This window comes from Pituophis catenifer, unplaced genomic scaffold (assembly GCF_029215685.1).
Source record: "Pituophis catenifer annectens isolate HBS135680 unplaced genomic scaffold, rPitCat1.0.hap2 SCAF_3, whole genome shotgun sequence".
Taxonomy (NCBI): Eukaryota; Metazoa; Chordata; class Lepidosauria; order Squamata; family Colubridae; genus Pituophis; species Pituophis catenifer.
The window spans coordinates 63,272,069-63,299,669 of NW_027256883.1; the positions used below are offsets into that span (position 1 = coordinate 63,272,069).

A 27,601-nucleotide genomic window follows, 5' to 3' on the forward strand; every position below is an offset into this window, starting at 1 on the left:
CGAAGAGCTGCCAGAAGGCAAGAGCAGCTGAAGAAAAAAGGACAACTAGGGAATAAGGCCAGAAGATGATTGGCCGCTCCCATAAGGCTTAAAAGAGCAGCAACGAGCCGTTGGATTCTTTGTAGAAAAGCAACATTGATTCCCGTGCTTCTTGTCAGGGTCTCTTGAACTTTGTGGGGGTTTTGCCAAGAAAAGCTTTTGGCAGGCTGCCAAAGACATCAAAGGTTGATGATAAGGCCGACGGACTGGTTATTAAAAATTTTGTTTTGGACTAAGCTGAGAACGAATTAATTCTCAGCTGTTTTAATAAAATAAGTTTGTTGAGGACTGAATTGTATTTGGTAATCACTACTTGGGCCTTGGTCACAACAGCAACTCCTAATCCTTTGGACACCGGGGACCATTTCCATAGAGGGCAGTTTTTCTGTGGACTTGGGGGGGACGTGTTTTGCACACTGCCTGGACCCTATGCGCATGCAGATGGGGCTTTGCTCTCTTGCAGGGCCGGGTTCCAGGTGGGATGTGGACCAGTGCTAGTCCACAGCCCAGGGGTTGGGAACCCGATCTAACTGAAGGGGGCACTTTAGACTCTCATTGAAGGTTGCAGATCCAATAATTACATAAATGGGGAAAAGCATTTATTACACCTCGTTTATTTACCAGGAATAAGCTGCCTCACTGTGAGGTGAAATCTCCTTCCTTGGAAGAATTAAAAGTGATTTAGACAATAGAAATCTGACCAAATGTCAAGGGGACAGATGTGATGCCCCCTCTCCTAGATTAGCATCCCAACTCTAGTCTGTGTGTGCAAAGAGGGCATTAGGAAGCAGTGCTGCTCCATTCCTTGCAATATTGAAAAAAAATAACTGAGATCTTTGCACTGTTGACAATGATGTATTGAGGTATAGCAGAAAACTGTTCCTCTGAATTCTGTGCGCATTGAACAATTTCACCAGGAAGCTGCTTTGGCACAAGCACCAATTTGTCTATCAACTTATCTTATTCTGCCGCATTCAAAATCAATTTTACATTCAATCCACACAATTTATGCAGCAGAGAATAAAGTCCCTGTTACAGACATAATTCTTACACTGTAAACACTGCAGTCAAAAAAACCTTGCTCCAAATAGTAATGGTGAATTTTTTTAAAATGCAATTCTGATTATTTAATAATGCAGCTTTCACATTTCATAAATCTGCCCTAATTTTCCCAACATTTGGCTTCCCAACAATTGGGAGCCCTGCTGAATAGAATGGATGTCCTTCAGAGAACACATTTCAGGGGATTGAAAATTTACTTGTATAGCAAACAGAACGAAGAGTCATTTATCTCTCTATCAAATTTATATAGTTGCCCATCTCACCATAGGCATTGGGCAACACACAACAAACTAATAAAACCACATCTAAAAATTAACAAATATAGAAATATATATAAAGATCAATATTGTGTGTGTGTTTGTGTGTGCGTGTATGTATATGTGTATATATATATCAAGGTCTAATAACACAACCAGATTTTTCAGGTGAATTAAACCAAGTTCGATTCCAGATGAGGTTATATGCAATTGCCAAAGTGTTTTGGCCTTACCTATTGCTGAGAATTTTTCCAACTTTCCAGTCTAATACACAGGCCTGGTATTTGCCTGGTGGCTTCCCATCCTCCACAAAACTGTGATTCAACCCAGTTTAGTTTTTTAGTTTAATCAAGATCAGTTAGATGCTTCTAAAAAGAAACTCCATCATACAGAAGTAGGGATAGATAACATTGCAACATAAAACGCCCCCACCAAAGATCAGGTTATTTATGCCAGGGGTCCCTAACCCTCGGCTACAGCCAACTACCGGGCCACAGGCTGTTCAAAACCAAGCCACCAAAGTGGCCACCTGCATGCAAGCATGTGCGCATAGCTCCATTTATGCAAGCAGCAGGTGCATGTATCTACCACTTGTGCAAAGGGAGCTACACGTACACTTACCCACCGCTTGTGTAGAACCATCTTCCTCTCCCCACACCAGTCCGCAAAGCCGGAAAGGTTGGAGACTGCTGATTTATGCAATTCTCCTGTTGGTATAGATGAGAATGCACACTAAATCCACATTTCTGTCACTTCAACCAGGATACAGGATAACAGAAACAGCAGACATTGCAGAAGAACAACTGATGAAGTATATAAAGAAACCAAGTAATCAAAAATAAATAAATAAATAAACCAGATAGGAAAATTTATGTCCTAAGAGTTGATGAGTACAGCGATATCCAGAATGGGTTTGTGTATTAACAAAGGAACCTATTTTTTTCCCTGAAAGAAGTGATATGTCAAGAAAATACATACGCTACTAAATTAAGCAGAAATGAAAATTGAACAACAGTTGAAAGAATTTCAAGTGCCTCGTGTGCCGCTTGTTCACAAACAATGCTGTAAATTATGGAATCTGAGAAGAAATATAAAACAAAGTGAAGAAGTCCCCAAACTGGGGGTGAACAGTTGAATGTTCCCTTAATGTCCTTCTTAGCAAAAGATTCAGTGCTCCAGAAGTAAAGGCTAATGAACCAGCTTTGCCAAGTATTTTTGTAATAACCACTTTATTCTCTCCACAAGTTCTCCAATGGAATATGATAATGGAATATTTGGAGTGCTGGCCAATTCTGATAGCCGAGCCTGAACTTAGCAATGAAGAAATAACTGGATCTGTTAGGGCCAAAGTTCTTAATGTGGTTTTCAAAAGAAATATTCAATCTTTAATCACTATTCCCAAGTCTTTTTCAGTTGTCTTGAACAACATGCAGAGATAACTTTTATTTATTATGCTGCCGAAACCTGAGAAAAAACAAAAGTGTCCTTCAAAAGAAAGATGGCCAAGGACATGTAGACCATAGACACTAAGAAAGAATGAAACCAGTTACCATCTGTTGCTCATTTTCTTAGCAATATTTTCAATACTTTCTATTCAGTCGATCTTTATCTGCTGATGAAACAGGAACCGATTACAAAACGGGCACCCATTCTTCCAAGTGCTGGCTATAACAAGATACCAATAGTAACTCATGTCAAAGCAAAAGGTTCAGAAAATACAGATATATGCTGGTGATTTATTTTACCTATTTTTGCAGAGAAAAAAGCCAAATAAAGATATAGCATAGGAAAAAAAATAACCAATGACAAAAACAAAAACGTGGCATTGTTTGTATCACGCATAGAGACACAAATATATGTGAAATCTTAAGCAGAAATAACAAGTCAAGGTCAACTTTTCTTGGAAAAATGCTGGTGTGGTTAGCCACTGCCTTGCTCCAAGACTTTGCATCTTCCCAATCTAGTCTATAGACTGGATGGATGGATAGATGGATGGATGGATGGATGGATGGATGGTGGACTGACATAGATAATGCATGGATACTTGGATGGATATCCAACTCTCAACAATTCTGGGTGGCATACCCCAATCAATTATTAGTTACTTACTCTGAGATCAGCTCAGAAATCACCAAGATCAGTGTTCAATATTCAACACTGAATATTTAAGAAATATTAGGAAAAGTATACAAATGAACAAGACACTTCACCCAAAAAAAACCATTGAAGATGTTATTTAGTCTGGTAATGAAACATCCGGGAGCTAAGCAGCAAGCTCGGAGGACAAATCTCTTGCCTAAATCTAATCCAAGCTACAAATATTCTCTACAATTAGGAAAAGTCTTACTAATATAACCAATGAATGATGACCAGATTTATGTAAATTCTCTGCCTAATCAAGTGGTAGCACTTGGTCAGCCTAGTAGGACTGAAACCTAAGGAGGGTATGGTCTGGTTAGCATTTGGACAGAAAATGACCACAAGATATCATAGCTGCAGGTTAGACTGGGGAGTCAGAAAACATCCCAGAAGAAATCAACAGCAAGCTAACTCTGTGGCACTGCATGAAAATGGCACAGGGGTAACTTGCTTTTACCTTTCATGTGGAATTCAACTAAGTTCTTTGCTGTGTCAATTTTTGCAGCCAAAGTAATTAGTTGCACTTTTAAATCATACCGCTCCAATGAAAGATGCACTGCTTCAAATCCTCATTATGAATTGGATTACTGTATTACCCTAATAACTTTAGAAGAATCTGAGTAATAAAAAATATACATTCAGATACTCTCATTCAACAAACAAGAATAGAATTGTATTGCCCAATGTGTAAATCATGATTTAAATAGTTTAACTATTAAATAATTTTTCACTAAAATGAATTTAATTGATATCAAATTGAACCTGTTTTATTATGAAATTATGCTGTTTTTCTTATTTAGCTATGCGTAGGACTATTTTTATATGACTTTATTCAGGAATATGTCTTTACCATATATGACAGTTTAGATGATCATAAAGAGCAGATTTGTATCTACTCTAAAATTAAGGACAGGAGGGAAAATGTATGAAAATTAAAGAATTTGGTGTGAATGCAACCAAAAATTCAGGAAGGTATTGATGCAACCCATTCCCAAACTTCTAATTATCAGTTTTATGAAAAGAGTTACTTTAAAAAAAAAAGAATTACCTTTTTACTCTTTTAAAATCTGAGTCTGTCCAACTTGCACCTAAAAATATGGAATTCCTGAATGAGCAGGTAATAAGAGTCTCTTTTGAGACCAATCCTGGGATCACTGGACAACACTTAGGAGTTCTAAATTCAAAGCTCATTCCGGCATGCCGATGTGCAACCCCTCGGAATAGGAATTTCTTATGTCACTTTGCAGCAATCTGTCTGGCGTTTCAGCAGCACTGATAATCTCAAGAGCCAGCAAGATGTCCAGTCCCATCTATCAGAAAAATCAGTTAACTGGGACTGAGAAAGAAAGAAAGAAGAGCTCCAATGTTATTTTGGGAACTCTGGTATGAAGCAGAAATTGTATCCCCGAGTAAATGGATGACCTAATACAAGAGGTTTGTTTCAGCTAACTTTGGGACAGGAGCAGAGATGTCATGCCTGACTCTTTAGCAACCTACCATAGAGAAAGACGATCCTGGGTCACATCCACTAAGCAAATACAGCATCATCTTGGAATGTGTTCATGGCTGATAGAATTAGCTTTTTAATAAAATTAAGGACAGATTTGTGTAACTGAAAACTACCAAGAATCTCACAGACATCTGCCACAGCAGTTAAATACTTAAATCAAATTTAACAATGGGCATATGGGCTTTCCTTTTCAGGAGGTTCCTGAGGCAGTCATAAAATTAGCAGCTCTTCATATAGGATGAAACCCACATGCTAGGGACTCCTCAGAAGAAATCTTGTTTCAAGCATCATAAAGGGTGCTACAAGAATTCTGACCCTCAGTTGTGTTACTTATATATGTTATTTATATTTCAGACAATGCAGCTTTCCTACCCACACTGCGTTGAGCGCATGTGGTTCTGCTGTTAGAAATGGAAGCTATAGATCGGGGGTCCCCAACCCTGGGCCGTGAGCCACTTCTGAGCCTTGAGCCGTTCGAAAATGGGCTGTGGAAGTGGTGGGCGAGTGCGCATGCTCCAAGTGAGCAGCGCACCTGACTGCCACGTGCGCAAATGAAGCTGCACACACGCACACTTGCCTGCCATTTGCACAGAACCATCCCCTCGCCCCCCACCACCGGTCCGCAACCGCAAAAAGGTTGGGGAACTCTTCTATAGATAGGCGGATCTCTACTTCCGTATGGGCAAGGAATGATAAACACAGAAATGCTATTTTTCCTAAGGCACTGCTACCATGAAAATATTGCAAGCTATTCATTACTCAGCGCAGAGGTATTAGTTCAAACAGTTAATTTTTTACATAATGCAAAGGCAATGCCACTTCTGAATTAAGCCCATGAGTAGGTGGAAATCAAACACTGTACACTTAATTTGAGGCCATGCTGCACATTAAGAAAAATCCATGAGTTGTGCATTTCAAAATTCAGAGACAATTTAGAATGCCAAAGAGGCAATAATCTACCATTTAATTAGAGATTAATCTTGTCTGGGGAAGCATTTTAGGAAATGGAAGACCACACCAAAACTCATAATTATCAACAAAGATTAATTTAATACTGTTGTCTTGCAAATCCCTTAAGAAAATGCAGTATATTAAGTTCTTCATTTATTTAAACTGGGACATCATGTCAGTAGTTCACATTGTTGTTTTACTTTAATGATTTTAAGACCAGTCTAGGCAATTAAATATTAGTTTTTAATCTACAGCAGAGGTTCAGAGTCTGTCTTTCAAACTATCTCCTATATATATATATATATATATCAAAGAATATACAACATGCATACATCCAATCTTAAGAATTATATATATAAGAATATGTTTTTAAAAATTGTTCAGAGTTTTTTTTTTGCAGAAGATAGAAGAAGTTCAATGGCATGTAAATTTCTACTGGACAGTAAAAGAAAATTCATACTGGTAAGAGTGATATGAATGAAGGAAAACAGTCTGTCTCAGGAGAGGGTGGACTCTCCTTCCTCCAAGGATGTCATCTATCACAATTGGTTTAATAGTAGATATCTTCATTGAGCAGAGGGTTCAATTAGATTATCTCTAAGGTTCCTTCTGGGATTCCCATCATCTCCAAGTATAACTTAACTATTTGCAAGAATCTGAATCAAGTATTTTAAAATGCAGTAGGATCCTTCCTTAATCTAACTATCCTAACTTGGCATATTAAGCATAAGGGGCATCTAAAACTCAATAAATGTAGTTCTTTCCCATTTCTTTCTGGGACATTGACAACAAACTGCTTCCACTGGATTCTTTGTAATACTAAATCCCATATAATGGTTACCAACATAGTGATAAACTGCAAGCAGCACCTTCTTTGGTGGAAGTGCAAACCATATATTCACTATGGCAAATGATCAGCAAAGCAAAGATCTTTTTAAGAGTGCATTTATGATGGCAGGAAGGACCTCCAAAGAGGGAGGGAGGGAGGGAGGAAGGTTCAAAACTGTTTTTTTCTTCCTATAGTACCAAAATCTTTCTTATGCATGGCTCATCTGCTTCTGTATGGCATCTGTTGAACGGTTGAAGTCCATTCAACAGCACCAGCATAATATTTATTGGGGGGGGAGGGATTTGCACACTTTTCCAGTTCTTTTAAATAATATAGTTGAAGTGGTTAAAAAATCCTTCATCTTGCATTAACCATTGTACTCTACAAATTATATAGTTCAGCTATTATTTGTAATTACATGTGTGTATTTTCAAGATGAAGAATCTCCTAATATAAACCAAATGCATTTTAAGAGCATTTGAACAGTATTTACTAAGCAGCAAATAAATTATCTCTACTCAAAACAACCCCAATGATATGAAAAATAAAGGCTTGCCTTAAGCAGTGTCTAAAACAGAGGCTCATTGCACTTTTAAATGGCTAATTTTCTTTCTGTGCTTGTTCAATCATTATTTTAAAAAAATATTTTAAAAAGTAATTCAGTTTACTGATAGTATGTGAAATTTTAACATGCTGTCTCATCTTGCAAGGATCAAGCTTATTCTGTATGCCTACATCAAAAGCTTAGTTTTATTTACTGAATTAAATCCCGTATCAGAATTCCTTATACAGAGAGAGTTGCTGGATTCCACACCGACAGCAATTATCCATAGTCTCAACAAATAATTGCTTGAGGTGCTGCATTTTAATGCCCAAAAAAGAATTCTTATTCCAAATGCTTTCCTATGTGCTATATAGTCAATGCTCTTGGGCTGGCAATGATTTGGCTCACCAGGTTCTCATTCGAGGCAACCTGGTGTTATCCTAATTAAAAAGTCAGAAGAAAGAAATATTTGCAGCAATACTGACCAAAAGCATTCAGGTCAAGGTGGTAGACAGGGGAGCCATAGAAAGGCTATTAAATAAGGCCATGTGGATGACAGAGACCAATATCAAAAGCATGGGGTTTACTGAATAAGCATGAGGGTGATGAAAGCATTGATGGCAGAAAAAGCAAAGCACTGCTTCAAAGCACACAGTCATAACCGTGGAAGCTGAGGAGAATATATTGATTACAGAAAATGCAGGAAGGGAGAAATAAAGTTAGAGGAGACGTCAGCCTTGGGAGAAATGGAATTTAAATGCTGATTGTCACAATATGAGAACTACAGCAGCTACACAATCCTGGAAAAGAGAGCGATGTTTATTTACTGTCTTCTCCCAAGGTAGTCCAAGTAAAACTTTATGCCTTTGAATTCAAAGGGTTGAACCGCTCTAATGTTAACATCAAAGAAGTCTGAAATGACATACTTATTTCCAGATTCTACAAATCAGATGCTACAGGCCTCATTAAGTCTAAATTTAACTCTCATTTAAATTAAATGCTTTTTTACAGTTAGGAAATGATAGCTGACATATTGGAATCTCGACCGGAAAGAACTTCAGTAATTATTTCTTTGATGTGGCTAATGTGTAATTTTGAGAGATTGAGCATTTGGTAGCCAGAGAGTTGAATGGTCGGAGTTTATTATCAGTGTATAGCAAAACAGGTTTTTGCTTAACGTATCTTCAGGAAAAAAAAGTGTGAATTATTTTAAAGATGTTCTATTTGAGTTGACCTACCCAGCTTCTTTGATCTATATACCATAGAAAACAACAGCCATGCCATTACTATTTGTAATACATTTCACAAATGCATATTCCTATCATAAATTTCATACATTCTCTGGCAGCTGTGAAAAAGGGAATTAACATAGGATGGAAAATTCTCAGCAAAATACTAAGCTCCTGTGGTTTAATTCCTTGCTGTGGTCAATCACTAATTGGAATTTTTTTTAAAAAGAAAATCCTTATATTATCCTTTTATCAAATTCCTAGCATTCAGGAATATTCTTTCCTAAACTCTTTAAGAATGCTATTAACAGAACAATCCTGTAAGGTAGTGAAGTGGGAGAGAAAGCCCCAACAATTTAACCCAGGGCTCTTCCTCAAAATAACTTTCTCTGGTGTTTTTCTTCCCTTAAAGGCTCATCCATCCCTTCATCAAGGTCAATTCCACATTCCTTTGAAACAGATGAGGGTTCAACTTAATGGGGAAAAAGGAAGATAAAATAGACTCCAGAAAATTTTGAAGTAAACAGTGAAACCTATTTAATGAGGTTTCTAAAGAAATCTCTTTCCACCCCACTACGGTTAATGACACGTATTTTAAATAAATGGATTTGAAATAGAACTCCCCACTACAAAAAAAAAAAAAGACTGAAGCTACAATGCTGTATAACTGACATACCGTGTTCATATTACCATTCTTAATTCTAGAAGACATGCCATTTAAAATATAAATTTTGTACCCCTGTTTTGCAGTGCTCTAAAAAAAACAACGCTGGTTCAGGCAGACCTCTATCTTTCTTTTAAATAACAGCAGATCTGGAGGAAAAAAATGCATTAATTCAGTTCCCAATATATCATTAAAAAAGAGAAAGCATAAGGTAACAAAGAAGGGAATTCATGAAAGGTGCAATTAAGATAGTATTGCAGAGGGCAAGCAGGTTTGGCATCAAAACAGTAAAACAGAGGGCTGACAGTAAAAGACTTTACTGCTCCCAGAGCTAAGTAGATTGAAAAAAAGAATTTAGAAAGAAATTGTGCAGCTTGCTCAGAGCTAAGAGCGCTGCCAAATTCAAAGAATGCCTCAGGCATCCATCCATGAGAGAGGAAAGAGAGCTGAGCCCCAAATTATCACTTCAAAAGTTTTTCTCTGATTGGAAAAAATCGAAATGGCAAAAAAGAGACCCTCCAAATGAGACCCTGAAAAAAAGAGAGCATTTTCAATGAAGTTCTTCTTAGAAGTAAATACAGTTCTATTTGCAGCATACAATTATACGGCACTTCTGGGCAGACATGAGTAACACACCTTTCAGCCTCAAAAAAAGAAAAGTTTGCAAATTGAAATAGAGGCAAAGGTCAATTTGGCTTTTTAGAACAAGGGTTTCTTTGCTGGCTGAGGAACTCTGGGAGTTGAAGTCCACAAGTCTTAAAGTTGCCAAGATTGGAGACCCCTGTTTAAAAAGACACCAGTTTTAAGAAAGCAACACATAGCCAGCATATGCCTTAAGAAGCAGGGCACACATCCAGTAGGACATTGTACTAAATTGCAATTTGATTTTGAAAATGGAATTTATCAACATTTTATGACACCAAGAGCAGAAGTATCTCTGTGGAAAGACGGATCACTATCTATGGTAACCTCCATTATGGGCATAGGTCGGGGAGTTTCTGTATATATATATATATATATTTTTTTTTAATTTGATTTATATGCCGCCCTTCTCCGGAGACTCAGGGCGGCTTACAATGCTTTAAGCAATAGCCTTCATTCTTTTGTATATTTTATACAAAGTCAGCTTATTGCCCCCACAAACTGGGTCCTCATTTCACCTACCTTAGAAAGGATGGAAGGCTGAGTCAACCTTGAGCCTTGGAGAGATTCGAACCAGCAGAAATTGCAGGCAGCTGTGTTAATAACAGGGTGCACTAAACCCTTGTACTATCAAGGCTCTTATATGATAAACCTAGGACAAAAAAAGTAGAAGGGAACCTGGAATACTATGTGGTCCATGGGGTCGCAAAGAGCCGGACATGACTTAGAGACTGAACAGCAACAGGGGTAAAATTAATTCAAGCAACCTAATGATAATACCTGCCAGTATATTAAGGCTACGTATATTTTGAAAGTTATTCAGAGGTGCTTTGGAACTTGGATAAATACAGGCCTCTCTGCAAAACCTGAAACCACTTGGCATAATTAAATGAATAACAGAGAATTAGCGCATTTGCAAGAAAACATTCCTATTTTTTTTTTCAAAATGTGCAGCGCAAATTATAATTTTTGTAATGTGTCAATCAGTCTATATATGAATTTCCCAGCCTAGAGTATAATCAAACAATGCTTATTTAAAGATGAACGGGGTGGGGAGTTCAGGAGATCGTGCTGCATCATTACATTCAAGTTTGTAGAAATTTCAGCTGCTGTATATAAAGCTCTGCTTATAACACAGAAGACAGTATATTTCTTAGTTTGGGAAATTCTTTTGATGTTGTATATGCTACATATAATTACACCAAATCTTACACACACACACACACACACACACACACACAGTCACATATACTCTGCTCTAATATTATTTTTTTTATTTTTTTCTGAATCTTCCTTGCCTCTCAATTTCACTCTCACAATTCTTGCTTTGCAAAAGGAGCTTCTTCTAATTTTCTGCCACCAATATTCCCACATTATTAGAGCTAAAACAGAATTATGGTCATACTATATATACTTGTGGATAAGGCAAGAATTTTAGGTTCCAAAATACACCGCCAAAATTGGAATTGCTTTATCCACGGATGGGGTTTATCCACAAGTATATGTGATAATGTTTTTTAATGTAGCCATATATATTTGCAAATAAACCAATCCAGAGTTAAGCTGACCATTGAATTTTTAACAAAAGACCATGAAAAGTGAACCACCTGTGGATAATTCAGTTATGAAAAAATAAAACATGAAAATTTTGAAGGCGCTAGCTTATCTGCACATGGCAGAGTTTTCATGGTGTCAAGCAGAGGTTGGTTTCAGCAGGTTCTGACCAGTTCTGGAGAACCGGTAGTGGAAATTTTGAGTAGTTCAGAGAACAGGTAGTAAAAATTCTGACAACCCCGCCCCCATCTATTCTCTGCCTCCCAAGTCCCAGCTGATTGGGAGGAAATGGGGATTTTGCAGTATCCTTCCCCTGCCACGCCCACCATGCCACGCCCACCAAGCCATACCCACAGAACCAGTAGTAAAAAAATTTGAAACCCACCACTGGTGTCAAGGCTACAAATCTGAAAGTTGGCTTAACAGCGGAGGGGCTTATCCACAAGCATATATGGTGTTTTTGTGGTGGTAGTGGTGTTTTTTGTTGAAGAAATTCTGGGGCTGTCACTTAGGCAAAGAAAACAACCACATGTCAAGAAAGGCAGAAATTATGGTACATGCATACAATCTTACCTCATTCCTTCAGTAGACCTATTCTGATAATTACGGTAGAGCTGCGGGATACCCACCATGGCTTCAATGAAAACAGCAAGGAAACCCAGGGTTTCAACAAAGATACTGGAGTCAAGGGAAAGGTAAGTGACGCATCCTGTTACCCCAGTGAAAGCCAGAACGCACTGCACATAATCTGCAAACTTGTTCCAGTGCCAGAAAGAGTTCAAGTCAAAATCTGAAAAACAATGTTTATAAATAAATAAAAAACAAAATGGACTGCTTTGCCACTTGTGCTTCCAAAAAAAAGAGAGGAATACAAGATTATTTGGAAAGTTTAAGGAAACCGTCATTAAAAAACACAAGCTGGCAAATAAACAGAGACTGTAACTTATACAATTAGATCACTGATAAATCATAACTATAGGGAGAGAAGGTGACATGGAAAAATAAATGCAAAATGCAACTCAAATTAAAAACTGCCTTCGTGAAATATTGTAGCACAAGCGATTATATCAACCACGATCAGGAATATCATTTGTGGCAAAGTCTGAAGTTGTGGAGGGAGGGAAATAGACAACATTTGTCCTCCCAACAATGATTGTATCACAAAAGCCGAGTTCTCTAAGAATCCAAAGCCATCCATTCAGAGAACAACAAAGAACAAGAAAATAGAATCAGGAGACACATTAAATACGCACAAGGATCCAATAGCTATGGTCATGCCACAAAGCACAAAACTTCCTTCAAAAGATTTTCACAGGATTCTGAGAATCTCAGGGTGGATTCAAATGAAGAACCTGCTACCTTCTTTATTGATTATTCTGTCTAGGTGAGAAAGAAAAGTATATTCTCCCTGTCTTGAGAATATTCATCGCATTTCTGGGACAGGGACTTAGGGCAAGGTACAAATCAATATCTATCAATTAAATGGGAAATCTTTGGTCCCAGGGATGGGAGGCCTCACACTTTTCTTTAGCCATTAAATGATCAGTCGAGAATGATGGGAGCTATAGCCATAGGCATTAAAGGTTTGGTATAATTTACTGCAACAAGGGTTGATTTTCTAGGTAAAGGAAAAGCAAAAACATGTTGAAAACATTGCTTTCTAGGACCTTGGAATGGTGATAGATAGATAGATAGATAGATAGATAGATAGATAGATAGATAGATAGATAGTGTTGAATAGTGGGCGCAAACAAGACACAGGACACATATACCAGCTACATGAGTTTATTCAGCTCCGGTACAGCAATAGCAATGCAAGCCGCAGCAGCCTCTTTTAAAGGGAGCTGTCCGTAGCTTCAGCCATTGATGTGCCTCTAAATTTCCCTCTCCAGTTACTCGCTTCTGATTGGTCCTTTTGAATGGTCATTCAATACTCAACAGATAGATAGATAGATAGATAGATAGATAGATAGATAGATAGATAGATAGATAGATAGACAGACAGACAGACAGACAGACAGACAGACAGACAGACAGACAGAGATTGCTACTTCTTTCTTCTAATCACCTGGAATTAGAGCAAGTGGATACACCTAACAATCCTTCCCCCTTCCTACAAAAACTAAATAGAGGTGGACCTGGTTGGAAGTTGAATGGGAGACCCCAAGTAAAGCCCAGGTTTGTTTTTTAAAAAATCACAGAGAAAGCAAAGATAAATCGCTTCCATATTGTGGTCAAGGAAAAACATGGACGTATCTATGCAGTCAGAGTTAACTTTTAGGCATTTGGGATGATGACAACCTATCTAGATAAGCCTGACTTCTTTGAGCCCCAAGGTAGACAGAGATTCACCACCTTCTGATGGTGCAAATGAAATTAAGTGGCTGAAAGGGAAAGGCAAGGTCAGGAAGCTCCCCTGCCTCCTGCCTTTGTCTTAACCAGAACAAACAGGGAAAAAGGAAAGAATCGGAGGCAGAATCAGCTTTATTGGAAGGCAGCAAAATTGAGTAAGACTTTTCTCTTTTTTTTTAACACAATCCTGACATTCTTTTGCTTGCATCTGCTGCAGCAGTAAAAAGCATTCTTCACCATTGCAAGCCATCTTATTTGCCAACAGATAGGAAAGCTTTATTTTATTGCCAATCCCTAGGACATAAACTAGGACATAAAACAATTCTCTGAGAACATTAAAAATAGAAGTCATTTATTATCCCTTCTCTATAAGCACTGCCTAGCCAAGATTAATTATATTTCAGGTATAATGAAAGCCTCACCCCATAATAGACTGGTCCACAATAGTTAGCCGAGAGCAATAAGCCAAACCCCAGTGTGTTTGCAAGATAAAACCGAGCCTGATAGATCTGGGGGAGGATCAGCTCAATTCTGTCAATAATGTATGAGAGCAGTGCTCAACTCGCACAAGGTAGCCCTGTACTTGGGCTTCCCAAAAATGAAATTATTCTAATGAAGAGAAAGACCAAGCATTACATATTTTTAAAGAGAACAAGAGACATTGAAATCCTATCCCCCAAACAGTACATTTAATCAATGATTAACGTTGCTCTTTGTCTCTTTATTCAGAGAGAAGAGAGGACGAATCCAGTCTCCAGAGATAAATGGCAGGAGGATGCTTTATACAGAGAGAATCGTTTTTCAATTTATAGAATTGTTTTTCAATTTATTACACCTAAACAATGTAGTATGTTATCAAAGCTTTATGCTGAGGGATGCTTTCATTAAAAGGATTTGCTTATTCAAATAAGACTCCCTTAGAAAATAAAGGGAAATTTAATTTAAATTATCTCCATGGTATGAAGTTCAGAATAAGGGAACAATCTTCTCCAATTAGTAATCTAGTTCATTCAACTGGGAATAACAATCAGTTTCTTCAGATAACTGCAGAAATTCTCTTATCTTATCTATCTATCTATCTAATCTATTTATCATCATCTACATTTTATCTAGAAAATCCATCTACCAATCTTAAATGTACCAGAAAATAAGTCTCTCAATCTCTCTCTCACACACACATATTCTCTCTCTCTCTCTCTCTCTCTCTCTCTCTCTCTCACACACACACACACACACACACACCATAACAAAGTTGATATTTCAAGATAGGATTAAGAATGACTTCTTCTGAGATTTTTAAATGGCAATGCAAAAGTAAAGGTCAATTACTTTATCAGGGTCCAACTTTTCCATCTACATTTAAGCCATAAAATGTGATTAAATTAAGCTAGATAAGGTTAGATTAGGATAAAACTGAAGTTTCGTCCTGTCTACCCCACTGAAGATTTAGAGCTTTAAAAGATTAGTAGAAAAATCAAGGACATCTAACACAAGTACGGGATCTCATTTTTTTAGATTATCCCCCTCCCCCCCCCAAATTCTTGAGGAATGTTTAAATTCTCACAGCTCAGAATTAATACATTATTCACATATAAATAAGATAGCTGCAGGGGTCTTTATTTTTTGTTTGGAACATTACAGGTTGAAGAAAGCCATAAAACAGACTCTTATCCTTTTTTTTTTCTTTTTTTTTTCTTTTTTTTTTGTCTTTTAGGAGACATAGGATCACTCAATTGGGAATAGATAATATCCATCTGAAGGATTATCAAATGTGATTTCTTTCTGAAAAAAATATCTCCCACATTCCATTAGCAAGTGGGACTGCCATTTGAAAATGAAATCTGAAGGAGTAAACATCTGAAGAAAGAAATGAAGTTGGAAATTATGCTATCTTTCCTAACAATAAATTGAAATTGTTTTTGTCAGGTAAGAAATTTTCAGTGACCATTTCCCTCTTGGAAAACTAAAGCCTGGCATGATGTCTTACGTTAAACAAAACTTTAAGCTTTTTCATAAATTAGCTTCTTACATCAAATACTGATATGAGATTTTAAGGTAGAAATTAGGAAAAGATATAAAGTTACCTAAAAGCTTAACTGTGAACAATCTGCACTATTTATCTGCCGCCACTAATGATCCAAGTCTTGCTCTGGTTTTCATCTTTTTCAGCTCTTATATAAAAAGAAGAATTTAATGTTAAGCTAGGTACACCCGTGGAATGATCAATTGGTTGAGTAAAGAAAACTGATTATGTATGTGTTCCCATTTCTACAGTAGAAAAGGTAATTTCATCAGCCTTAATTATCTGTCCAAATAGCAGTGTTCAGTCCTGTGTGTGGAGGGAATTCATTATCAAATTGGAGAAGGGATCAAAACATAATTAAATGTAGTAGTGCGACAGCAAAGACCTATTCAATTTTTTCTGACAGATTTACATGATTAACATTTTATTTCTATATAGCTCATCCTCATGGAGGGACATGTTTCTGTTAGGAAAGGAATAAAGGAATAAAATTGTAGCTAAGGAATAAAATTGTAGCTAGAAATACCAATAAAATCAACGCTCTTTAAAAGCAATCGTAAAAAGATTTCATTAAAAACAATATAAATCTGAAGATCTAATTTTGGAGTATTTGTTATCCTATTAATGCTGGGGTTAACTGGCATGTTTTCCACTGCTTTCTAAAAAAAGATGGGGGGCAGCTGGGAATGGAGAAGATTGGGGTGGGGGGTTCTTCAGGATCAACTCCATAATAAGTGTGATACTATTGAGAAGTTCCAACAACCACTCTGTGAGTTAAACCAGGGGTCTCCAAACGTGGCAATTGTTAAGACTTGTGGACTTCAACTCCCAGAATTCCTTAGCCAGTGGAAGTTCACAAGTCTTAAAATTGCCAAGTTTGGAGACCCTTGAGCTAAACCAACTTGCAGGAAATAGCAGGGGCTCCCCAGCCAATCATAACACTAGGAGCTGAATGGACATAATCTAGCTACGATTGTCAGGAGTCAAATCAATCAATATTGTCATTTCTACAAATTCCTCTGGGTTTCATACAGATGTCCTCAGAAAGTAGGCCTCTGGAGTTAACTGAAATTAATAACTAAAAATAAAGATATTTTAAGACACCACTGTTTTATAAGATGTCAGACTTCCTTTTAAAAAAGCAAAGGAAGATTTTACAAACTTAAGATAAATGGAGTATGATGTTTAGTTGGCATCTGCAGGCATCAGCTTGCCTCATCTAAGAGCCACAGTGGTCTACATAATTCTCAGCTTTATTTAATCCTCATAATAACCATTTGAGGATAATTATTGATCCAATCTCAGTTAGAAAACCACATGATTGAGTGTGAGTTTAAATCACCAGCCCTAGGCCAGGTGATAAAAGGTAATTATCTTAACATTACAGTGTGGTTCAATATGAAAACAGAAAAATAAATGTTCACAGTTTAACTTGGAAAAAAAAAAAAGACCTCTCCATGCAGAATCCTTCCCATTTTATCAGATAATTAAAAAAAAAACCTAACTCCTGTAGCTTATTCTGTGAATTATGTTCTGCCTTGTGTGAGCATATTGATGTCAACAAGTTCAGCACTCTTCACAGCAGGACTGCTTGTCCTGTTTCTATAAAAGCTGGAGAATTAAGAAAAAGAAAAAAGCCGATGCCACCAAATAATTTTTAATCTGATGACAGTGCTAGGGGTCAGGTACCATCCATTGCCGATGGAAAAATAACTGGGTATCTAGGAAAACTGTATTTAAAAGGGCAGGAGATGGGAAAAAGCCTAACTGATAACACAAACTAATGCCAAAAATGCAACATCTCCCACCCCTATGTGATGTTAAACGTTTAACCAAAGCCAAATGTTTAAAAATCAAATACACTAATTCTAAAAAATTACAGTATCATATTACAAAGCACTAAAATTAATTTAGGTTTATACATTTGCAACTATTTTCTTCTAATGATCCAGAAGATTCTGCAGACGTAGGCTTTATTGATTTGATAGCAAACAACAGAAAACAGTAAAAAAAAAAAAAGGTAAGCTTAATGAGAAAATTAGTTTTCTTCATTTTACTGCTGCTTCAGCAATTCTTAGTCTGACATGTATTTATTTTAAATACTAAAACTATCTATCTTCCACACACACAAAAACCTACAATTTCCTAGAAAACAGATCATAGTCTTTTTAATTGTCACCTTTGTTTCTAATGTTCTTGAACATGACGGTAAGACCCAATAACCAATGACTCTAATGTTCAGATGCAAATAAGATTATAGAAATATTTACAATATTGTCATTGAACATAACCACGCCCATGTAAGTGTGCAAGTAAGCATTACTGCGGGTTTTCATGATTTTCAGTAGTCATTTGCACATTGTGTTCTTGCTTCTAAATAGATCAGGGCTTAAATATTTCATGGGACTCTTGTAATATTTTGGAAAATACAAGCTGCTATAGGTCTAAATTCTCTGCAATGAAGCAGTCCTTGGAGATCAGAAAAAAGGAAGATACATTTGGAAGTACTTTGGCATTAGTGACTATTGCATTCTGCATAAAAGCTGCACAAATATATCTGTTGTTAGATGTACTGATAAATATAATGCTGATAAAACTCACGTCCTAGGTCCTGAACAAGTACCCTGTTCTTTGGGGGGTGGGGTTAAGTTTGAAATCATGACCATTCTATCTCCCCTGCCAGATACCTAATTTACAAAGACTCAACTTAAAAGCTGGAAATATCTTAAAACATTACCCATCTCTCCCCCCCAATTAATAATTACTGAGGAAAAAGAAAAGGGTAAGAAAGTAGAATAATATCACTTAGGGGTGAAATCCAGCAGGTTCTGGAGAACCGGTAGTGGAAATTTTGAGCAGTTCGGAGAACCGGAAAATACCACCTCTGGCTGGCCCCAGAGTGGGGTGGGAATGGAGATTTTGCAATCTCCTTCCCCCAGGAGTTGGGAGGGAATGGGGATTTTGCAGTATCCTTCCCTTGCCACACCCACCAAGCCGTGCCCACCAAGCCACACTATGCCCACCAAACCACGCCCACAGAACTGGTAGTAAAAAAATTTGGATTTCACCACTGATATCACTGCTTTAAGAGCCACGGTGGTGCAGTGGTTAAAAGGCAGAATGCGGTATTGCAGGCTAACTGCCCATTGCCAGGAGTTCGAGCCTGACTTGCTAAAGGTTGACTCAGCCTTCTATCCTTCCATGGTTGGTAAAACGAGGTCCCAGATTGTTGGTGGCAATATGCTGGCTCTGTAAAACGCTTAGAGAGGGCTGTAAAAGCACTATGAAGCGATTTATAAGATTAAATGCTATTGCTATTGTTATTACTATTTATTTTTATAAACACAAAGTTCAGTTTTTGAGTTCAATAACCATTCAGATACTACCAGAATCTATTGAGACAAGCCTTTCGGAAATAACTGGCATTCACCCCATCCCTCAACATTTTGAGAAGCAAAGTAAAACAGCCGCAAATGCAAACACAGTATTTTTTTAAAAAAGAGGGGGAGAGGGAGAGGGGGGGCTGCTTTTTTTGTGAATTATGTACCAATTTCTTGTGCTTCTTAAACATGCAGCATCTGTTTCTGGGGGTGGGTGGGGAGGAGAAATCCGGGAGAAGAAAGCTTTATGACTTTCTTTCTTGTAGACAAAACTGGAATTGGATGCTGGAATAAAGAATAGTTTCTGTTCCATGCGCTGCATGAAGTAACGTAATTGCAGCTGTCTTCAAAAGCATATGCAAGGAGTAATTTCTTCAAGGATAACTACATGCAAAGCAAAACTGAAAACCTTCTTCGTTGTTAGTCTCTCCTTTGGCTTCATTTGTTATGCTGAAGTTTGCTTTGGTCCAGGCTGCCTGTGAAGTTGTATGTATTTACTGTTTTGTATTTGGAAGCCATCCAAATCTATGGGAATGGGTGGCTATAATAATAATAAAATTGCACCCTATGCAATTTATTTCCAGACTTTTTCTACAGGATATTTCAAATACCTGAAGAGCGAAGAAAAGCTAAAGGGAGCCACTGAGGCTTTTCATTCATTGTTCGTGCAAAAGCTTTTGTAGCTCTGCTGGGAAGAGAACATATGGCCCAAACCACAGAAAATGATAATGCATGCCTAAATATAATGCAACAGAGGGAATCAAAGACAGACTCTTATGAATGTCTATGAATGAATAGAAAACCTCTACAACTTGGAAGGAACTTTTAGTCTTCTATTTAAAAAACAAATCATTTTCACAGCTGGAGAGATAGTTTGGCGTAGGTCAGGGGTCCCCAAACTTGGCAGCTTTAAGACTTATGGACTTCAACTCCCAGAATTCCCCAGCCAGCTATGAGTTGAAGTCCTCCAGGCTTAAAGTTATCAAGGCTGAAGAACTCTGGTCTAGACAACATGTTCGATAGCCATATTTATGACGCTTGCAGTGTCCTGGGGTCATGTGATCACCTTTTGTGAACTTCCGACAAGCAAAGTCAGTGGGGAATCCAGATTCACTTAACAACCATGTGACTACCTTAACAAATGCAATGATTCACTTAACAACTGTGGCAAGAAAAGTCATAAAATGGAGCAAAACTCACTTAACAAATGTTTCACTTAGCAGCATAAATTTTGCTCTCAATTATGGTCGTAACTCAAGGACTACCTGTACATTTTGCTAGCAACAAACAAAAACGTAAAAAATCCGGAAAAATGTTTAAACCCCATTCCTATTTTGGCCCTTAGATTATATCTATAGTGTGGTACCTTAAAGTGATAGTAAGATCCATTTCAGGACATTTCACACATATTTTCCAATATATAACATTATCTAACTAATTTTGCATTCATTTACCACAGTGGTTCTTAACCTTTTTGGCACCAGTGACCAGTTTTGTGGAAGATTTTTTTCCATGGACCAGGCGGGGAGAGGAGTAGCGCACAACATAGATCCCTTGCATGTGCAGTTTTGCTCACGCCCACTCACACCTCGATCTCTGCGGCCCAGTTCCTAACAGGCCATGGACTGGTACGAGTCTGTGGCCCGAGGGTTGGAGACCCCCAATTTACAATATTTAGGAGTTTAATCAATTGCCACCATCCAGCTCTTTCCCTTATGAATTTGAATTTTGGGTTATTTAATATTCTTTTCACACTAAATACCAGGTGTAATGCTTGGATGACAGCCAGATGTATAAATAATTGTCTAATAATTTTCACCATGCTCTACGTGCATCCAAAATCTGCTCTGGAAGGTTGGGAGTTCCTTCAGAACAGGTCTGGGGAGGCAAGAAAGATAAATCCCATTGGGCAAGCAAAAATCCACTTGCATGATACTAATGAATGCTTCATTTCCTAAGCGAGTGCTGTTTGCTTTCTGGTCAATTATGACCTAATTGTGCTGAACCACCTAGAGATAAGAAGCAGCAATTCCACTTGATTAAACTTGACTCTTCTCCAAGTCCCACATAAAGCAATGGCAAAAACAGTTTTTAGAATAAAATATGGTACTGTATTTTTCGGAGTATAAGACGCACCTACCTTTTTTGGTGAGGAAAAGAAAAAAAGAAATCTCCCTCTGCCTCTGAACAATTTTGCCTTGTTGCAGCAAACAGCAAACAGAAAATGCTTTACTTTCATTTTTGTTTTCAACATAGCTTGATTAGCACAAGGAAAAAAAATCTACTCCATCAATTTACCTCTTTGCAGCAAGCAGCAGAGCCCTGCACAAAACAGCTGAGAGCAAATCAGCTGAGAGTCGGGAGGCCGATCCAATCAACTTGTGCTAATTAGGCTGTGCTGAAGCTGTTTTTTCTTGCTGTTTGCTTGCAAGGAGGTAACTGCTGCGAGGCAGAGGCCAAAGGGTGGGGGCCAGTGGATGGGCGGGGCTACATTCAGTGTATAAGATGCACCTAAATTTTCACTCCCTTTTAGGGGGGGAAAAGGTGCATCTTAGACTCCAAAAAATATGGTAGTTGAATGAACTGCCTAGTATCCTATTGTAGAAGAGTCCTCCAAAAAACTCCCAGATTTTCCTCAACACAACCCATTTTTATTTAATTTATTAAATTTATACCAATCAGGGCAAATGTTGGGGACACCTCTTAAATACAAGTGAGTGTTAAAGCAAAATAGATCCTAGAGAGGGGCCAAATTCAGGGAAGTACACTGCTGGCCGATAGAAACTTTAGATCCCTACCCATCCATCCATGATCCTGCTTGAGAAACCCACATATCTCATTTGTATCCAGTTCTACTTGGACTGCATAGCTGTACCTAGGAGAGTGTCAATCAGCTTTTGCAACAGGAAGTCCTCTTATCCCAACCCAATCCAATAGCTGACAGACAACAGCAGATTACAACATCCCATCTGAAAAAGAACTTTACCTTTCAAAAAAGAGGATTTTTTCTACAAATATCAGTTACTAATCAGAGACAACCTGGGTATAAAAATCACACTATAAAATCATTTTTGTAGTTCTCCTTCTACAACCACTATAAGTATACATAATAATTAAAGCTTAGTCAGGTTGATAATGCCCTCATGGCTATGTTGGGATTTAGAGGGGGCATTTGTGCAAAGTGTCTGAATGGCACCAAATTCTATAAAGTTGCATACTCTGAATAAATCGTACAACATTCCCGTTCTGGAGGAAAGGGGAGTTCAAAGAAAATCAAGCAGAGATCTATTCTGCCTTTCTCACCAAAGCAGCTAACTTTTTTGCAAGGATCCCTCAACCCTCAGGCCTTTTTTTTAATGAATGGATGGATATTTATAGTCAAAGCCATGGACTTTCATTTATCATATCACGCAATATACCTGCATCACAAATTTTTATTCTATGGTGAGTTTTTCCCATTTAAGTCCTCTACAGTGTTCTTAAATCGAATTAGAAAACCAAGTCATATTTTGTCCCAGAATGGTGGAAGAATGGGAACATCTACAATCCGTGCAAAGGCAGCCATTGCACACCAAATCCTTTCCAACCCTTGAAACTGGAGGACCTGGAATTTCTTAGCACCATGGGAGTTGACTGAAGCTTTAGGACAATGCAGTCTGACTATCTTTGAAGGAAGTCAGGTAGAAAAAAAGATACAGCCTGTTCTCCCCACTATACACTGTATTTATTTCAAATCAATGGGTAGGACATGATCAGGCAGAGCCCGAGGGCAGGATCAAACATGTCATTAGTTTGGAGTCATTACATTCCAACAAGAAATCTAAGTCCAGTGCTGCCCTCACCCTTGTGAATTCTGTTGACCCTTATCTAGAGCCAATTGGGATAGACCATTAATACATCAGTTTCTTATGTATAGGTAGCATAGAATAAACTTCTAGTGCTTTGAATTCTACTCCTGCTGTTCATGGTTTCTTGCGCCTGACAAATGTTATCACCAGACGTTAGATCAAGGCTCTCTGTATATATTTTTTTTAATTTTCAAGTGTGTGTTATGGACATTCTAAAACAAATGGACTTCCAAGGACATTCTAAAACAAATGGACTTCCAAGGAATTTTTGTTGTTGTTGTTGTTAGTTGCGAAATCGTGTCCGACCCATCGCGACCCCATGGACAACGTTCCTCCAGGCCTTCCTGTCCTCTACCATCCTCTGGAGTCCATTTAAGCTCAGGCCTACTGCTTCAGTGACACCATCCAGCCACCTCGTTCTCTGTCGTCCCATTCTTCTTTTGCCCTCAATCTTACCCAGCATTAGGCTCTTCTCCAGTGAGTCCTTCCTTCTCATTGGGTGGCCAAAGTATTTGAGTTTCATCTTCAGGATATGGCTTTCTAAAGAGCACATTTACCAGAAGGCAAACTAGGTGAAATTATAACACTTCCTCTCAGGGCACCTGGTTTTTCCTGGGTAAACAGCACACTCCAAAGTAAACCCTGGTTTGTAGTCAGTCAGTCAGTCAGTCAGTCAGTCTCTCTCTCTCTCTCTCTCTCTCTCTCACTGATGGAAAATATAAAATCTGCAAATCATTTTCCATGAACAACTTTGAGTTCAATGTGGGGCTAGAGGCACTGTAAGAAATATAAATTATTCATGCAAGCTTCAGATTTTTGTTGACAGTGTTGTCAAACCATAGTTTTAAAATAATTCCAATATCCAGAACCACTTACTTCAAACATATTTTATAAAGCACATGGATGTTCATTTAAGATATTTTCATAAAAGTTTTCAGTACATATTGAATATCTTTTTCTTTCAAAAGTTCCAAATATAGGGGGTGGAAATCCATTTCTCTTCTCATGCCTCTGCCTGCTGGTAAGTATATTTAACACGACTGTCTAAATGTTTGCCAGATAGTGATTCAATCATATCTCAGATGTCAGAACATGCTTCTTAGTATTTTTGCTGCACCCTTAAGACTTGAGAATACACGTTTTTCTATTTAACTCGAACAGTCCGATGTTAATATTTTGAAAATCTAGGGGCACCCTCAAGTGTTCAAATATAGCAATTGCAGTTTTTGTAGCATTTTCAGATACCATATGTCACCTCCAAGTTTTCATCTTGGCATAAAAGTTCTTTTGTCCAGACTAACTTTTTATCTAAATTGCCCATTTCCAAAAGTATGAATCTTTATCATTGGCATCTATCATAATCCATGCATAATTGTATCTACAATTACCATGCTGTAGCTACCCATACACTTATGGTATCTACATTATCTTGTGGCTAAGGAGATCCAGCAGTTAAGACAACCGGGTGCCCTGCAAATATTTTAGATTGATATCAGACCCAGTTTATATGACCAATGATGAGAGAGACTGTAGAAGTTACAGCATTACTTGGTTATTTGTTAGACATTCCCACTACTTCCACTTTATTAAACAAACTACTTTGTTAGGAATAAATAAAGAATAATCCATCTCCTTCTGTTTGCCTAAACTGGCTGAAGGAGAAAGTTCTCAACAACACCGGTCAGGAATTTTCTAAAAGGACCATACTTGGCAGAAATGCTGATGACTGGGCTAACTAAATTCACCATTATTATCTCTTCAGGCTTCTTTTGCTTTTGGAAACTATCCAACTTTTCCTGCCTTGAGAGTTGGAAACGGATACTAACAACACTGCTATTTGTAGTCCATCTTCCATATATTTTAACTGTGATGCTCTCAACAATGCCATCCAATCCATTCCAGTGGATTTTTGGACAAATGTCAGTATTTTTAACATGCAGTGCAATTCTTTCTCTTTTTCTGTTGCTACTTCTTCTTGAGCAAATCGTGTACTCTATTCAAAACATTTGTCATCCTACCAGGTCTCACCTACCCCTTTAAATTATTTATTGCCCTATAATAAAAATTCAAGCTCATTCCATTTAATTCCCATAATCCAAACTTGAGTATGTAGATAATAAAGGCAGTGAAATTCATGAATTAATGCTTTTTCCTGATTATTCACTGAACCATTTAATAAGTTCTAGTATAGTTATTTCCATTCGCTTCTATAGTACATAAATTCTTATTTATAGATTTCCTTCCCCAATCCCAAGATTCAATGTAAGGTCCTTCTGACCAAGTTTCACATGATTTGGCCAAGCACAGCAGAGACCCAATCTCTCCTAAGGAACCATTGCTCTAACACAGTGTTTTTCAAACTTGGCAACTTTAAAACGTGTGGACTTCCAACTCCCAGAATTCTGGAAATTGAAGTCTACCCATCTTAAAGTTGCCAAGTTTGAAAAATACTACTGTAACAAATCATTTGCAAAATTCTTCTTTCCTTCTTCATCATCTTTCATGAATTGAAGAATGTATGAAAATACCTACCAAGCTCCCAAATATTCCAGTTTCCTTCACAGATCTTCACAGCCCAAGATGTGGTTATAACTGATTTTGATAATTATCACTTGTTCTGATGTAAAAGAACAGGAAGGGATACATGTCAATGGGCTTAATGAGTCATAGCAACTTTCTCTCATTTATACTTCATGAGCCAGTGAATCCAGATTGCACATATTTGTTCCTCATAGTAAGGAGTCATCAGCCACGCAACTGTCTTCTTTGCCTTCTTGTAGATAGGAATTACATTGCGCTGCTACTCAACTGTCCAGCCTCTCATCTTCTGTCTAGCCTAGTCTCGTTTCTACCTTGCAAACTCAGAAATTTGAGGCCCTTCTCTGAGAGCTTATTACTGAATTCCAACAGTGTAGTCGATTATCTTCTATACCTCTTGTTTTTCTCACTTTTGTTTCTTGGGCTTGCTGCTTTGATTCTTATTCTTATGGATCATTATGTTCTCTTTCAGTTCCTGTTGTTGCGTTTCTTTTGTTTAAATCTAATAAATCTTCATCCTTCTTTATAATCTGAAGTATGGTTTTGCACGATTTTATTTTCCAGCACAAGCCTGCACTTGCTTCATGGAGAGCTTGTTTTGAGACAAAAACACAAACCTGCCACAAGTATTTGGGGTCATGACCACATAATCAGATCTGGTTTTTTTCACTTCTATTTCTTAAGATAGACAAATGTTTTGGGACCTTCTTGTTACTTACCTAGATTCTTAGATTAAGTTATGTACACAACATCGACTCAGAGGGAAAACATTTAGGGACTTCATACTTGAACTTCCCTGTTATAGCCAATGGCCATGACTTTACCACAACTAATAAAAACTATAATAGTTGTGATAACAACACTTGTACCTGTGGTACCTTACTTTATCACTGTTAGTTTCAAGACTAATATAAATTAATCCTACAATGTTTCATCCTCTTTACTCTAAATGGGCAAAGATAATCCTTGCTGAATATTATCATTGATCCAATGTAACATTTTACTTATTCAGTTGAAATTTCAGTAGAAAGAAACAATAAGGAGCAAAATTTAAGGTAGGGTACACAATTACAGCGCACTCTAAAAGTAAAATTTCCAATAATCGATAAACAATTCCATTGGTGGTTCGGGGAGATGCAGTTCTAACTTGGGGAACATTCAAACAGAATATGTCTTCATTCCACTTCCTTTTTAAATCGTCTCTCTCGTTTTCCAGTTTCAAGATGCAAGCTTCATAAAATTAAAAGCTAGAATGAAACCTCAAAGAACCGCATACTCATCAAAACCACAGCATTGGATACCAACGACAAAAAATTTATCCTATAATTGAAAGAGTCCTAGCTCAACTTAACGGTACTCTGTTAGAAAAATCACAGTTCTGACTCTCACATACTGTTTAAACTGGCCTCCTTAAGAGCAATAAGGAATGGAAAATACAATAGTTACAGAGACACACTATCATAATTAGCGAAAGTAGGACCCTGTAAAATAGGGCAACAGTACTGAAATATTCATATACCAAGCAATTAAGATACTTATATTTAATCTCGCATTTTTAAATGAGATTTCCTTTAGGCAGGCAAAATCTTATTAATCTATGCAAAATGATAATTAGATTAACATTCATAATTGGAAACTGGCTGGTAATTTCAATAGATGGGAAGGAAGAATGAAAGGACATTGTTATAGGAAGTGCGGGGCAGTAAAATTTCAAATACAGGAAAAGCTAGAAAAAAACCCACCTGGCTGGTTTTAAATAAAAACGCTTTTTTCCCCTCCAAAATAGCAAGTTATTTTTTAAAAGATCTTTATCAATTCAAGCTATATCTATGTACCTGGCCTGAGTTGATAAGAGCAACAGCAATTTTCTCCCCAGATGAATATGCTGCAATCTTTTATACTAATCCCACTATAGGAATTATTAGAAAAACAATTTCCTAACAATTTTCCTAATAATGATTAGGAAAAAAATATAAAATAAGAAAAAGAAATATCATACCACTATAGCTATAATAATAAATGTTAGTATCCCAGAGCAAC

At 37.4% G+C, this 27,601-nt stretch overlaps 1 protein-coding gene across 1 annotated transcript in view; it reads right to left on the reverse strand.

Annotated features, from left to right (window-relative positions):
- The window catches only part of SLC66A2 (solute carrier family 66 member 2), a 65,170-nt gene that overhangs the window by 15,358 nt on the left and 22,211 nt on the right, over positions 1-27,601 (reverse strand). Inside the window, exon 4 of the mRNA XM_070942443.1 lies at positions 11,994-12,210. Coding sequence (XP_070798544.1) covers positions 11,994-12,210 — 217 coding nt within the window. The remainder of the gene's footprint in view (positions 1-11,993; positions 12,211-27,601) is intronic.